This window comes from Anastrepha obliqua, chromosome 3, assembly GCF_027943255.1.
Source record: "Anastrepha obliqua isolate idAnaObli1 chromosome 3, idAnaObli1_1.0, whole genome shotgun sequence".
In the NCBI taxonomy this organism is placed as follows: Eukaryota; Metazoa; Arthropoda; class Insecta; order Diptera; family Tephritidae; genus Anastrepha; species Anastrepha obliqua.
Window position 1 is genome coordinate 35,712,910 of NC_072894.1, and position 13,106 is coordinate 35,726,015.

Below are 13,106 nucleotides of genomic sequence, written 5' to 3' on the forward strand. Positions count from 1 at the left end.
ACATTGAAAAAATCGAAAAATGCACTCTTGTTCGTTTGGTAAACACAAGCGTAAATATATTACTGATAATGACATTCACATGAAAGTTCGCCCAGATGTTATTAACAGTGCTGCGAACTCATGAAAAAAATAACTAGAGCGTAATTTTAATCCCGCGAACTTTGACAAATAAATTCACCTTACTTTTTGTCCACAGTAGTAGATCTTCTGTAGAAGAGTAAGAAAGACAGAGCTAACGCGCGGTCTGCGCATGCCTGCACTCTCCGAGTTATTCTTACTGATTTCGGGAGTCTACGACTTACTCTTTCGAATTCGAACTTGCTCGGGCACGCGTCACTGCAGTACGAATAGAAGGCTAAAACGTTTTCAGGGTAGTTGCATTCTCACTTTGTATAGTCTTTACACATGCGTAGATACTACAAGTCTCATACACGCAAATTTACTCTATTCAATGTTCATATAAGATGAAATAATTTTCATATAAGATGTAATTTTGTTAATCAAAACATAAATTTTGAAATTATTTTACGGAAAAAAATTTTGGCAAATAATGAAGGAATTTATCATTACCATAATTTAATTTATAAAATTTTATCGATTAAAGTACAATTCACAACAAAAATGAACTAAAAAAACCAAACTGAAACTTTACATCTCGTTTTGATTGTGTCAATATAATCCACGGTCTCCTTTTTCTGTGCTGGAGGTATCTATTCTGTGTCAAGGTCAGTGCTGGCCTTTCTTTGGACATATAGTCGGTAAAGAAGAAATTAAATATAACACAATTAAATCGGACTATAAATCACTGACTAAATGAAAACAATAATTTTCATTCAGAAAAACAAGGCTCGACCTTCAATCAATGATCTACATATATGGGAAAAAGTATGTAAAATATTGATTATGTCAGGATATTTTGTTATTACCTCTCAGTTTCAGGAGTGGGGTAGCCGTTTCTCAGGCTCCCTCCACGAAACAAGTTCTTCATCCCGATTACTTCTTTATCACGGCCGATAACTGCATACCTTTCGATAAGAAAGGAATTAAATATAACACGAATATATCGAATCATTAATTCACTGACTGCAATGATAACAATAATTTTCATTCATAATAAAAAATAGTTAAAAAAAAACTAAAAAACACGCTTTTTTGCTAATCGAACTAAAAAGGAGAAAATAAAAAATAGTTTAAAAAAACTAAAAAACACGCTTTTATTGCCAATCGAACTAAAAAATAGAAAATAAATTTTAATGACAAAGACACCTATAATGAAGTAATAGCATACATTTTTTTATTTATGAAACTGCTACAAATATGTAGTATGATTTAAAAAAAATCCTTGAAAATGATATAAGGAGTATATCTAAGTTTTTATATTTATAAAGCTGATAAATTAAGATTTCCGCAAGTCAAATCACAAATACAATATTAACAATACGATACAGATATTAATTTATTCATAATTAAATCAAGTTTGACAGCGCATCACATAAAGTTTGTTCTACTCGGTTGGATGCGCACCTTATGTGCACGTAAAAATCTCCGTGCGAATGTAAACAGTTTGTGCAGTATGATTTGCCTTTGGTTTTTGTATGTCTGATATCGTGAATATTTTATATTTATTTATGCTTATGATACATTTTAGTACGAAAACAAATACTCAAGTGCATACCAGTACATTGTTGTTTAGGTATTTCTGATAACATAAATATTCTTAATAATATTGTTAAAACACCACTTATCCGTCTTATCATATTATCAACAAAATAATGATAAACACTTCCATAGTTAAACAACAGGTGCACAAGTGTTTGATGCCGCACAAAAAAAAGCATTAATATTTTGCCCCGCTATTCACTCTATTCAACATGTATGAAGATGCTATATATCACAGAAGCTGATTCTTTAGTTTAGTTCCAATTTATATTTACTATATGCATACATATATTTTTATCTAGTATAATAAAAAATAGTAAAAACCTATATTGTTTGCAGGGTGGAAGGCCAGGAAACGATACAGTTGTCGGAAGAAACTGTAAATCCTGGGAAAATAAAATTGGGACCTAAAGATTTCGAGTTGAAAAAGGTACTGGGAAAGGGTGGTTACGGTAAAGTGTTCCAGGTAAGTTCAGTTTAAAATAATGTTTTGCACCCATTTCCTCATGTACATTTTCACATTTACATTTTAGGTACGGAAAACTGCTGGCCGCGATGCAAATAAATACTTTGCCATGAAAGTTCTCAAGAAAGCCTCTATAGTCACAAACCAAAAAGATACAGCGCATACAAGAGCCGAACGAAATATATTGGAGGCAGTAAAGGTAAAAATTAAGGGTTCTCGGAATCAAAAGCAAACAATATTTAAAACCTACATACAGGTGTTCAAACGCTTATACTGACTGTTCAACTCTAAAACAGAATTTCGGAACTGTAGATTAATTCATTTTTATATTTGTTGTTGCTTAGAGTAGACTCGATTTATATTCAACATTTTTATACTGGGACATAAAAATAAACAAAAACATAGAATCCATGCCCAGACGAATAATCGTACAAAATTGTACGCCTTTGAAATATACTCACTGATCAGTATTTAGTGGCTAATTCTCAGGCTTTTATTACTGCATTTAAAGGTCTTGGTATAGCTTCTACCAACTTTTACAATTGCACCCTAAATACAAAATGGTGTCACAACTCAAAATGTTCCTTCTGCTCAAATATGAACGAGACGTTATCAATAAAACGGTCCGCGGATGACATATGGCAAAAAAAATTTTTTTCTGTTTTGGTAGGACTGTTATAAGCTTACATGGCAAATTTCAGCGTGATATGTCACATAGTTTGTTTTCTGTGCTACTGTAAACAAGTCAAGCTCGAGTGTGGAAAATTTTGAGTTGTGACCCTTTTGTATTTCTGGGTGCGATATGTCCTGTGAAATATTGAATCATTTGGGTTTCTGAGCTTCCTTCAATTTGCTTGTGTTCCGAACAAATATTGAGATTTATTCATAACCTCTTTCATGCTTCACAGTAGTCTTTGTATTCTTCGACTCAAATTCGGCATTTGGCTTTCTCCAGACTTAACACTTTCTTTCCTGCCTATTTAAAATATATTTGCCCATTTAAATGTCATCAGTGTATAAAACTATAAAAAGAATAGGATAAGCACACAAAGTAGTGATTTAGTTATATTTTATATTTCTCCAGAAGTACATATATCCTTAGTTATATATACAGTGGCATATTACATGCGGCCGGTCTTTTTTTCAGTCGCGCTATTCGCCCATGAAAGATATGTTTTTTCAACACCTTTCGAATTGGTTCATTACAAACATCTTCATTAGTATTTTCACTAAAAATTTTATCAAGTTCTACGGCTGATACAAAGGGATTTTTTTAACTTCGTTTAAAACCATGCGTTCCTTGCGTTCATTAATTTGTTTCCCCTTCGCCAAGCGGCTTTTATTTGCCATCGAATTTTCGTTTCTGCATCCTCTAACTATTCATTGCACTGTAGAATGCGCCCTGTCCATTCAATTGCGTATTTCTCTAAAAGTTTCCCCCTCTTCATGCAATTTAACAATCAAAAATTTGTAGCAAACTAAAAACGGTAGCGCTTTCAATGAAATTTCAATTCGCATATTGAGCGCGCGCAGGAAATTTAACGGGATCCTGTCGCATCCTATTTTCATATAATTATTTGTTTTCACATGAATTCTCCACAATTATCTATTTTTATTTCTTAGTATAAAAATGTTGAATGTGAATATATTTTTTATATTTGCTTAAATTGTGTACACTGTAAATAAATGAAAAACATCATATTTTCCAAATAAAATTAGTTTATCGTTTCGAAGATCTGTTTTAAAGTTGAACACCGAGTATGCACGATTAAGCGCTTGAGTTACTGTATGCAAAGTGATGTACAGCATTTTTGCTAATTGAATGAAATGTTGTTCTATTTCAGCACCCATTTATAGTTGAACTTGTATACGCTTTTCAAACCGATGGAAAATTATATTTAATTTTGGAGTATTTAAGTGGTGGCGAACTGTTTATGCATTTGGAACGTGAAGGCATATTCTTGGAGGATACCACATGGTACATTTATTCAAACATATAACTGGAAGTACATATATTATTAATTTACTTTTTTAGTTTCTATTTGAGCGAAATCATTTTGGCATTAGGCCATTTACATAAAGTTGGCATCATTTATCGTGATCTAAAACCAGAAAATATCCTATTAGACGCACAAGGACATGTAAAACTAACTGATTTCGGTTTGTGCAAAGAGCACATCCAAGAAGGCATTGTCACGCACACGTTTTGCGGCACAATTGAATACATGTGAGTAAAACAATTACTTGAGATTTATTATTTCGTCTTAATCAAACTATGAATACATGGTATTATTTGAAAATAGGGCACCTGAAATTCTAACTCGGAACGGACATGGCAAAGCAGTTGATTGGTGGTCATTGGGTGCTCTTATGTTTGACATGTTAACAGGCATGGTGAGCTATTGTTCTATTATCTAAGAAACAGAAGTGAAGAATATAGGTTTGACAATTTTTTTTATACATTTGTAGCCACCATTCACTGCCGAGAATCGCAAGAAAACAATCGAGACGATCTTAAAAGCTAAACTAGTACTACCTGCCTACCTCACACCTGAAGCTAGAGATTTAGTGCGTCGTCTAATGAAACGTCAAGTGCCACAAAGACTAGGAAGCGGCCCTGAAGATGCAGCCGCCGTACAGTCGCATCCATTCTTTAAACATGTGAATTGGGACGACGTATTGGCGCGACGTCTGGAGCCACCAATCAAACCTATTTTGGTAAATATAAATTTTTGTTTCTAAGCGTTTAAAACGGCGAGGAGCCTTAAAGCTGTAGGTTCTTCCATTTGTGGCAAGACGCATACCAAAAACTGGAAGATGAACATAAGTATATGAAGTAACTCAAAGATTGAACATAAGTATATAAAGTAGCTCATACTGAAATCCGGACACTTTTGTATCGATCAATAACAGTCCAACTTTAACGGTATCTTGTAGGCTTGATATCTTTTTGCACCACTTACATCATACAACTTTTTTTGTCGTTATTTGAATGTGCGGTTGGTAAGTTGTGGAAAAGTACAGAACCATAAAATAAATTAGCGAATGTGATAAAACTAAAATTTTAACTTTACGTTGCGAAAACTACAAAAAATGAGTGCTCAAGCTAGATTTAGTAAGGTTATAATTTTTCCGCAAATCAATTTGAACTTCCTGACAGCACAAATATTACTTAAAAATACTTTAATTGAAGGTTATTGAAAGCCTTAAAAGTTCGTTTCATAAATAAAATATAATTTTCACCAAAAACTTGATTTTTGTTGGAATTTTATAAAAAATAGCTGATACATATTGTATGTATACCTATACATATAATATATATATTATCTATTCTTAAAATAAATTTCAACTTACAGTGGTGGTCAAATCATATGTATGTCCTATTACAGAATTTTTTTAGTTAAATTTTGTAGAATGTTGATTGAAAGTAAAATTATTTTAGTTTGTACGTTTTCTAACAAATCAAAATACTTCATTTTTTATAACAATTCAAAAAATACGAGCTCAAAAAAATTCCACCTCTCGACAATAGATTCTAGCCTCAGTTTTATATCGATGTTTTACTGTCACTTTTAGATGTATTGTCACTGAGAAAATAATTTGTCACGCGGAAATAATGTAATGTAAATAATGTAATTGAACAAAAGTTTTTGTGGTTTTTATTTCATCTTAGCAACTCAGTTTATTAAATTTATAATGGCAAGAGACAAGTTTGGAAGGGCTTCGGAAAAAATCAAGCCTGATTTTCAAAAAGGAATGAAAAATGAAGTTTTAAAAAATGCAATATATACAAATTGCATCTGGTTTGGCCAACACTTGAGGATCAGGTGCGCAAAAATATTATATAATAAAAAGTGTATGGAGTTTCGATTGCCTGGATTTCAGTGTCCGCTAAGTGTTATATTAGTTTGGGGGGAAAAAGAAATCCATTGTTTTTGCATTTTTTTTCTCTTTGTTGACTTACATTGTTAACACCCTGTAATTCACAACTGAATGAATAAGAAACAAAAACAGTCAACGCATTTTTTTAGTTTGAAATGTTACCTTGTCAACGAGCATAAACATTAAATTGTCTGATCTATACTTTACGAGATATTGATCACTATAGCCATGTACCGAGAAAATAATGGATATCTTTATACCCAAACTAATATTGTATATTGATTATTATTGAGTGATGGTCTGTCTTGTTTTTGTACTGTCATGTCATGTCTTTATCAGATAACCAGTGACAAAAGAAACGTTCCATTCTGACTATAAGTAGTGTGGTGGCAGAAATTTGATTAGGCTTATGATCACATATGTATCTATATGTATTTAGTGAGTTGGAGGTATTAGTATGCGTTATGCCAATTATCTGCTACTGAAACGACTCTGATTTATAGCAGGCCAAGAGCAAAGTTGGTCGTAGTTTTAGACAAGTGTTCATTAATGTAGCTGAATATACTATACTGCTATATCTAGTCAATTTCATTTTTCACCGAGTCATTACTAGGTACAATCTTAATATTTTTCTAATCAATTAATATAATCACCGTAATTGAGCAATCATAAAAATTTATTTTACAGCGGAGTGAGGATGACGTTTCACAGTTTGATACAAGATTTACTAGGCAAATTCCGGTAGACTCCCCAGATGAAACAACGCTCAGCGAGAGTGCAAATTTAATATTTCAAGTAAGTTCACATTGTTTTTATACAATATATAATTGTATTTATACCCTGCAGATGTTTTTACTATGTATTCTGTACATATAAGGTCGCATAGTATTCTGGGTTTTGGAATAAGCTTTCACGCGCGGAGCGATGTTGACTGCACCGCTGTTGCCAGCGAACTGGGACCGGTTTCTAGTGGAAGGGGGAGGTCCAACGATCATTTTCCCCCCACCTGCCGATTCGGTTGATCGCTTGGCAGACGCTCCGCGCGGGAAGGCTCATTACTTTTCAATCAAACCCTGTAGAACAACAAAGAGTTAATCAAGTTAAGCCATTATCTCTAAATTGGAATATTTGCACAATCATGCTTCTGGGATAAGGGGTTCGATATATCTACTCGACAAATAACACCTCTTTAAAGAAAGAAAAGTCTGCGTGATTAACAAACATTTAATTTTCACTTATGAAAGTTGAATAGCACGTCAAAAATGTGCATAAAAAATTGTGAGAGATTGAAAAAATCAACAGTTTATTTTATACTCAGTACATATTTTTCATTAAGCTTAATACATATCTGCAATAAATATTAAAATTACTTAGCCTAACTCTTAAACATAAAACAACATTATTAAATTAAGCTGCATCACATTGGAAATGCGGCTCTTTTAATGGTATACCCGTGGGACCATCTGTATACTCGCAAAAATTCAAACCGATTCGTCGGAATGGATGACATTTGCTCTTAGGATTGCCCCATTTACCCTTAAATGACAGCCATGATGGTACCAGGGCGCGTCCTAGGAAATATTATTTAAATTACATTCAAAAATAGTCGCAGTTTTAATTCATTAGTTACCATAGGATTTTAAATTTTTATAAGTAATATCCACCGATTTCCACGTATTCCAAGGTGTTCCAAAACCGTTTATGTCATACAGTCGAGCTACTTTGACAAAACGATGTTTTCCTGGTGCAGTCCAAAGGCCGTGGGAACCCTAAATACAAAAATCAAATATGAATTAGTTAATGATTCTTATAGTTAATCTTCCTTACTTTTGCTGCAAAGAGTACTGGATGATTATTAAATGTGGTAACAGTTTTTGGAAAATTTGGTCTTTGTAATATGCCTTTGCGTGTTTCTTGTTTTTTAAATTCAAATGAACCGGTTAACCGATTGTAAGAGTAGTATGCACCTGCGTCGTGTGCTGAAACGTACATTGCTTCTGGTTCAGCACCACTAGTAAAATATAAACTCATATGTTCCCAGTCCCCAATGTGACTGCCAATATCTTTGCGATGCCCCAAACAGAAACCGTAAACTGCTGGAAACGGAATGCTACCGAGTGGTCCTAGGCTTAGCGTGCACATAGTTTTGCCCTAAAAAGTAAAGAACTGTAATTTTAAAATTGTTAATAGATAATACCACTAACCTGACTATACGGATAAAACATCCAGTAAGTCACATGAAAGCTAGGTACATTTTTACGTCTCTTTCTATTGCTTTGGTTATTGGCATCAATGAAAAGTGGTCCTTCTGTTGCGAAATTGCTATCTATATCGTTGTTATAATCCTCCAAAAGCTCTTGGGTTGGCATACTGAATTTTACATTGTCTGCCAAATTAGCTATGAAATTATTCACTTTCCCGCTACTGTCTGCTTTGATTGGTGCATCTGTACTCGGTGCATTTACATGATTTGATTTCTCAACATCAATGGGGTGACTTTCGCCCAGCACAAGATCGTCATAGGGTTCTACCACTAATCCTTTTGGCGGTAAATTGAGCAAAATTGGTGGTGACAGCGCAGGAGGCGAATCCAATGGTAAATTGTTGTGTAGAGTATTCCGTCGGACGCGTTTGAATTCTGGATAAAGACGCGATGAACGGCGCACGGTGTCATTACGTTCATACAGTGGATCAATGGAAACCGGTATGTAAGGTCCGCGTGTGCTACTTACTGCCAGCAATGACAGGGGCGGGCTTTGAAAATTAGATGTTGCACTACCACCGGGAACGAATCTCTGTGAGCCGGTTATTTTTATTGGTTTTTGTTGAGAAATATTAAATTGGGCAGGGTGCACTGTTGGCGAAGCCGACGACTTTAAGGTAGATGCCTCTACTGCCTCATTACAAAGCGTAACTACGGCGTAAATTGGTACAGGCGATTCGTTTGGGTTACGTCCATAGATAAAGGATTTTTCATTTTCCAAGAGCTCGTCTATTTTGAGATTATAAACATATGGAAGATTGTTATTATATGCGAATTAATGCAAACGAAGGTTTTTGTTTAAAGAAGTGAAAATCTTCTATATTTTAATTTATTGCTTGACCACGCTAATTTTAAGGTTCTACTTGATTTAGTCAATTATCAAGGAAAGCCCAATAGTTCGGAGGACATATGTATGTATGTACGTACATGAGTTTTCTTTATCTTACCGACTTCCGTATTTGTCACTAAATATGCCTTTTTCGAATCATCGCCAATTGGCATGCCAGGTATAAAAGTTTTGCCTTTATCCATGGGATGTACATGGTTAAGAAATTCTTCAACTCCAAGTGGCATAAATTTCTCCTCTGGTGCCAACCATACAATTGGTGCCCATTGTTTAATTATACGATCAACTGTGAATACAAAGACGATTAAATGTATGGAAAGTTGAAAATATATTTTTTTATATTGCATAATGAGAAATTGGCTATTATGTCAAAAAGTGTAAACAAACAAATTAACCCTTTGTGGCGCATGTGACATTTTAGCTAAAGACCATTGCCATTTTTATGAAAGTTAAAATTGCCTCACAGCACACCGTTTGTAATTCTTGACTATTGACACTATTTGAAGTTGAAAAATTTTAAATTATGAATTGTACAGGTTTGATAATTAATATTTCAGTCGCAGTTCATAATAGAGAGAAATGTCGAAATCACTTTGTTGAATGTGCCTTGGGACGAAATAGTTAAGCGCTGTCAACTAAATTTTTTATGTTTTTGGTTTACACTTAATCCTCTAACTTACGTAATACTTGTTTGGGGAAAAAAGAAATCCATTATTTTCTCGGTAGATGGCTGTAGTGATCGATATTTCGTAAAGTATCGATTAAATAATTCCAAGTTCTTGCTCTTTGTCGTTTGCTATTTTTTGTTTGTTCCATTCAGTTGTGAGTTACAGGCTGTTGAAAATGGAAGTCAGCATTATTATTTCTCAGCTCGGTTCCTAAAGAACACTGCTATAAAGGAATTTTTCAGAAAGATGCTGAATTGTGAGATGGGTAGTTCTAAGAGAATTTCCAGTGAACTTTCAATAATTTTCTTGAGAGAGCCAAAAAAATAAGCATGTTATACACCATCCTATACGGTTCGAAACTATGCAATTTTCATAAATAAATATAATTATAGTAGTAAATAAAATTAATTGAAAAAAATATTGTTTTTTTAATATATTTAAGTTTAAGATTAAAAAATTTGATATTGATACCTTAGAAGTCTAAATCAGTCCAGATTTTGTTGAAATATTATAGTTTTTTTTAAACCTATCTTCCAAAAAAAGTCAAATAGAAGCAAAAATATCATTATTTAAATTTCGATGTTTAAATTTTCGGACATTGTAGACCATATGGAAAAAAATCTCGCGTACTCGTTACATTGAAAAAAAAAAGCTGCATCGTCAGGATATATGTATATTAAAATTTAATGGGATAAAAAACTGCTTAACCAACTTTTTTTTAACGATGCAAATTTTTCGAATTTTTTTAATTTTTGTAGTCACATTTATTGTAGAATGAACTATTTTTATAAACTTTTAATGAACATTAAAAAAGAAGGACCTGACTCGTTACTGGGTTGTTCGCATAACATCGACCTTTCACGGCATTCCATAAAATGAGATAACGGCGTCAAAGCGTAGGTCCTAGGTGACCAATTGACATCGCCGAGGCGGCAACACGATTAACAAACTTGGCACGCAAAATATTGCTGTGGCACGGGTTGCGTGGCATAGGACGCTATTTGCTCAAACCAAATATCGTCCATGTCTTCGTTTTCTGGCCACGAAAAATCTTTCATCATGCCTGTGTTCCATTCCCCGTTGACGGAAATGGCGTTTCCTGCAGCATTTTGCAAGAAAATGGGTAAATGATCCCACCGCTCCAAAATCTGCACCAAATTAACACTCTCTGAGTGATAATTGGCTTCTCGATGATCACGTGCGGGCTTTCCGATCCGCTGATACTTCAGTTTTGTTTGTTAATAAAGCTGCCGAGTAGAAAATGCGTTTCGTCAGAGATATGTTACAGATTTTCTGTAAAACTTTCTACTGTATGGAGCACTCTGTATAGGTAAAGCTAGTAGGACGATTTGAGTCGGTTCAGAAGCATTCCGCTTTAACCCATAAGCATTTAGAGAAATGTATCCAGGTCGTTTCGGTAACGTATACCCGACTGCTTAGGCGTGGGTGTTCCGTTAAAATGTAGTAGCAGATCACAGTACTACTATACCTACCGGTACTGTATGTTTATGTCGTTATTAAATACATAGGACTTAAAACTGTTGCTTGCCCGAGTTAAGTTTATTTAACTGTGGCTATAAATCCGATGGTTGTGTCTCATATAAAATGAGAGCATTTGTCTTTCGAATATAGCATTTTTTTCCAAGAAAAAGTTTCTCATAAAAAACATTGTCGTTCACTGGCTTCACAAAACTGGCAGCTTTTCCCTCATGAAGGAAGAAATCGAGATTCACAACATTCGCAGGAGATGCTTCTCTAAACCCGTCATGTGTGTATGAGACATAATATTATTTTTATGATTACAGTTACTAAGTTTGAAAGTCTGTGGTTTATCAGAGACGTTGGCCATGTAGATTTGGTTAGCGTTTATTTGTACCAAAAGTGCCTAAAATTTTCACTTTCCCGCATAATTTATGTACATACATATATATTCATATACATACATATATGTATGCATGTATTTTATTTTATTACTTTGCTATGGGATCTTATTTCTTATTTGTGTATTAAGCGTGAGTTTAGCAAAGTAAACAAACTGTCGTTTCGCGTAGTCGAACACATGGCCAACGACTCCATCGACTTGATCGACGTATTTGTTTAATACAAAAGTAACGCATAAATAACTGGTTCCTTCGCATTGTGGCAAATATATCAAAAACCTTAGTGTATTGTCAATGATAACAGAAATTTCACCCAATTTTATGCAAAAAAATGATCAATACGAACAGCGATTTGTGCGCTTGATCAAAGTGGCTGTGCTGAGTCACTGCGCGTTGATTACCAAAGAGCAATAAAAGTAAAAAAGAAAAATGTGTTCAACTTAAAGGTTGTTAAAAACTCAAATTTTGCGAACTGAAAAACGCTCGTTCTTGTGATGTCCTCTGCAGAAGCTGTTTTGATCTGAATTATTTTATAATTAATTGTATAATTTTTTTAACGAGTTTTGTTTTTTGGTTGACGTTAGAGTGAGCACAGAGTCTCGCTCATTCTACGTCGATTTAATGGTGTACGCCAAAGTTGCAGCATAACCGCAACCCAAAATAGTGTTTTAAAATTTGTGCAATGTTGATGAAGTGTAATTCAAAATCAGGATACGAAACCATACCTACTTCTTTATCTAATGAAGAAAACGGTGTGTGTAATCCATTGCGATGTTGTGTTCCACTGCTCCCGGGGCCAGTGCCACTGCCAGAGGCAGTGCCAGTGGTCAAAGGACTTTCAATAAGGTTGCTGATAATTTCATTGTCATTTCTTCTAATATCATCAAAGAGCACACCACTAGTGGGTCCTGCTTCTGTTGCAGCAACCACTTGTGCGGCTGATGCTGTAGCTTTGTTCCCAGCTGCACTGTTTAGTAAAATAACTGCGATAACCACAACCAGTTGTAGTAGGTCGTCGTAACGTCTGAGGTATTTGGTTGAAAGTGAATGATGGTGCAGTATTTGTTTTCGCTGTTGAAAGTGCTGGCAATTTCGATGACAGTTTCGTTTTCGCTGAAGGTACCGCCGATTATTTGGCATTTTGCGGTGCTGATGCCGATTTGTATTTGTTTGGTATTTTGTTAATATATTTATATGATTGTTTTTTCTATGTTTCAATATTGAAGAAATAATAGCAAATATTAGCAATGCGCACGAAAATGAATTTTGTTAATTTTTATTTATTGGTTTATTGACATTCAATGCCCAAACGTCAACTGCGGCAGTTAAGCTTGTATTTCTTGTTGCGTGTTGGTTTCTTTTTTTGATTTCGTTAATGAACCATATTTTCTACAGATTCCAACTTTATTGATTGTATGAATTTATGTATGCGTATCAATTA

The 13,106-nt window shown here is 34.2% G+C and overlaps 2 protein-coding genes across 7 annotated transcripts in view; one reads left to right on the forward strand and one right to left on the reverse strand.

The window, feature by feature from the left end:
* Positions 1-13,106, forward strand: part of LOC129243133 (ribosomal protein S6 kinase beta-2) — a 45,714-nt gene that overhangs the window by 11,475 nt on the left and 21,133 nt on the right. For all 6 annotated transcript variants that reach the window (XM_054880284.1, XM_054880287.1, XM_054880288.1 and 3 more), the window contains 7 exons: positions 1,999-2,125; positions 2,193-2,324; positions 3,970-4,103; positions 4,161-4,352; positions 4,429-4,519; positions 4,595-4,843; positions 6,695-6,802. In XM_054880284.1, coding sequence (XP_054736259.1) covers positions 1,999-2,125; positions 2,193-2,324; positions 3,970-4,103; positions 4,161-4,352; positions 4,429-4,519; positions 4,595-4,843; positions 6,695-6,802 — 1,033 coding nt within the window. The remainder of the gene's footprint in view (positions 1-1,998; positions 2,126-2,192; positions 2,325-3,969; positions 4,104-4,160; positions 4,353-4,428; positions 4,520-4,594; positions 4,844-6,694; positions 6,803-13,106) is intronic.
* On the reverse strand, positions 7,388-12,805 carry LOC129243134 (uncharacterized). The gene is made up of 6 exons (XM_054880289.1): positions 12,391-12,805; positions 9,218-9,403; positions 8,212-8,999; positions 7,835-8,158; positions 7,638-7,776; positions 7,388-7,578 (listed from the first exon to the last, which is right to left on the reverse strand). Exons 1-6 carry the CDS (start codon positions 12,803-12,805, stop codon positions 7,415-7,417), a joined length of 2,016 nt encoding a protein of 671 aa, XP_054736264.1. The 3' UTR covers positions 7,388-7,414.

Excerpts from the sequence above, each read along its gene's own strand:
- LOC129243134 (XM_054880289.1), bottom strand. The coding sequence starts at position 12,805 with ATGCCAAATAATCGGCGGTACCTTCAGCGAAAACGAAACTGTCATCGA. Across the intron at positions 9,000-9,217 it reads AGTGACAAATACGGAAGTCG|ACGAGCTCTTGGAAAATGAA; the intron begins GTAAGATAAAGA and ends ATCTCAAAATAG. Across the intron at positions 8,159-8,211 it reads TGTTTTATCCGTATAGTCAG|GGCAAAACTATGTGCACGCT; the intron begins GTTAGTGGTATT and ends TTTACTTTTTAG.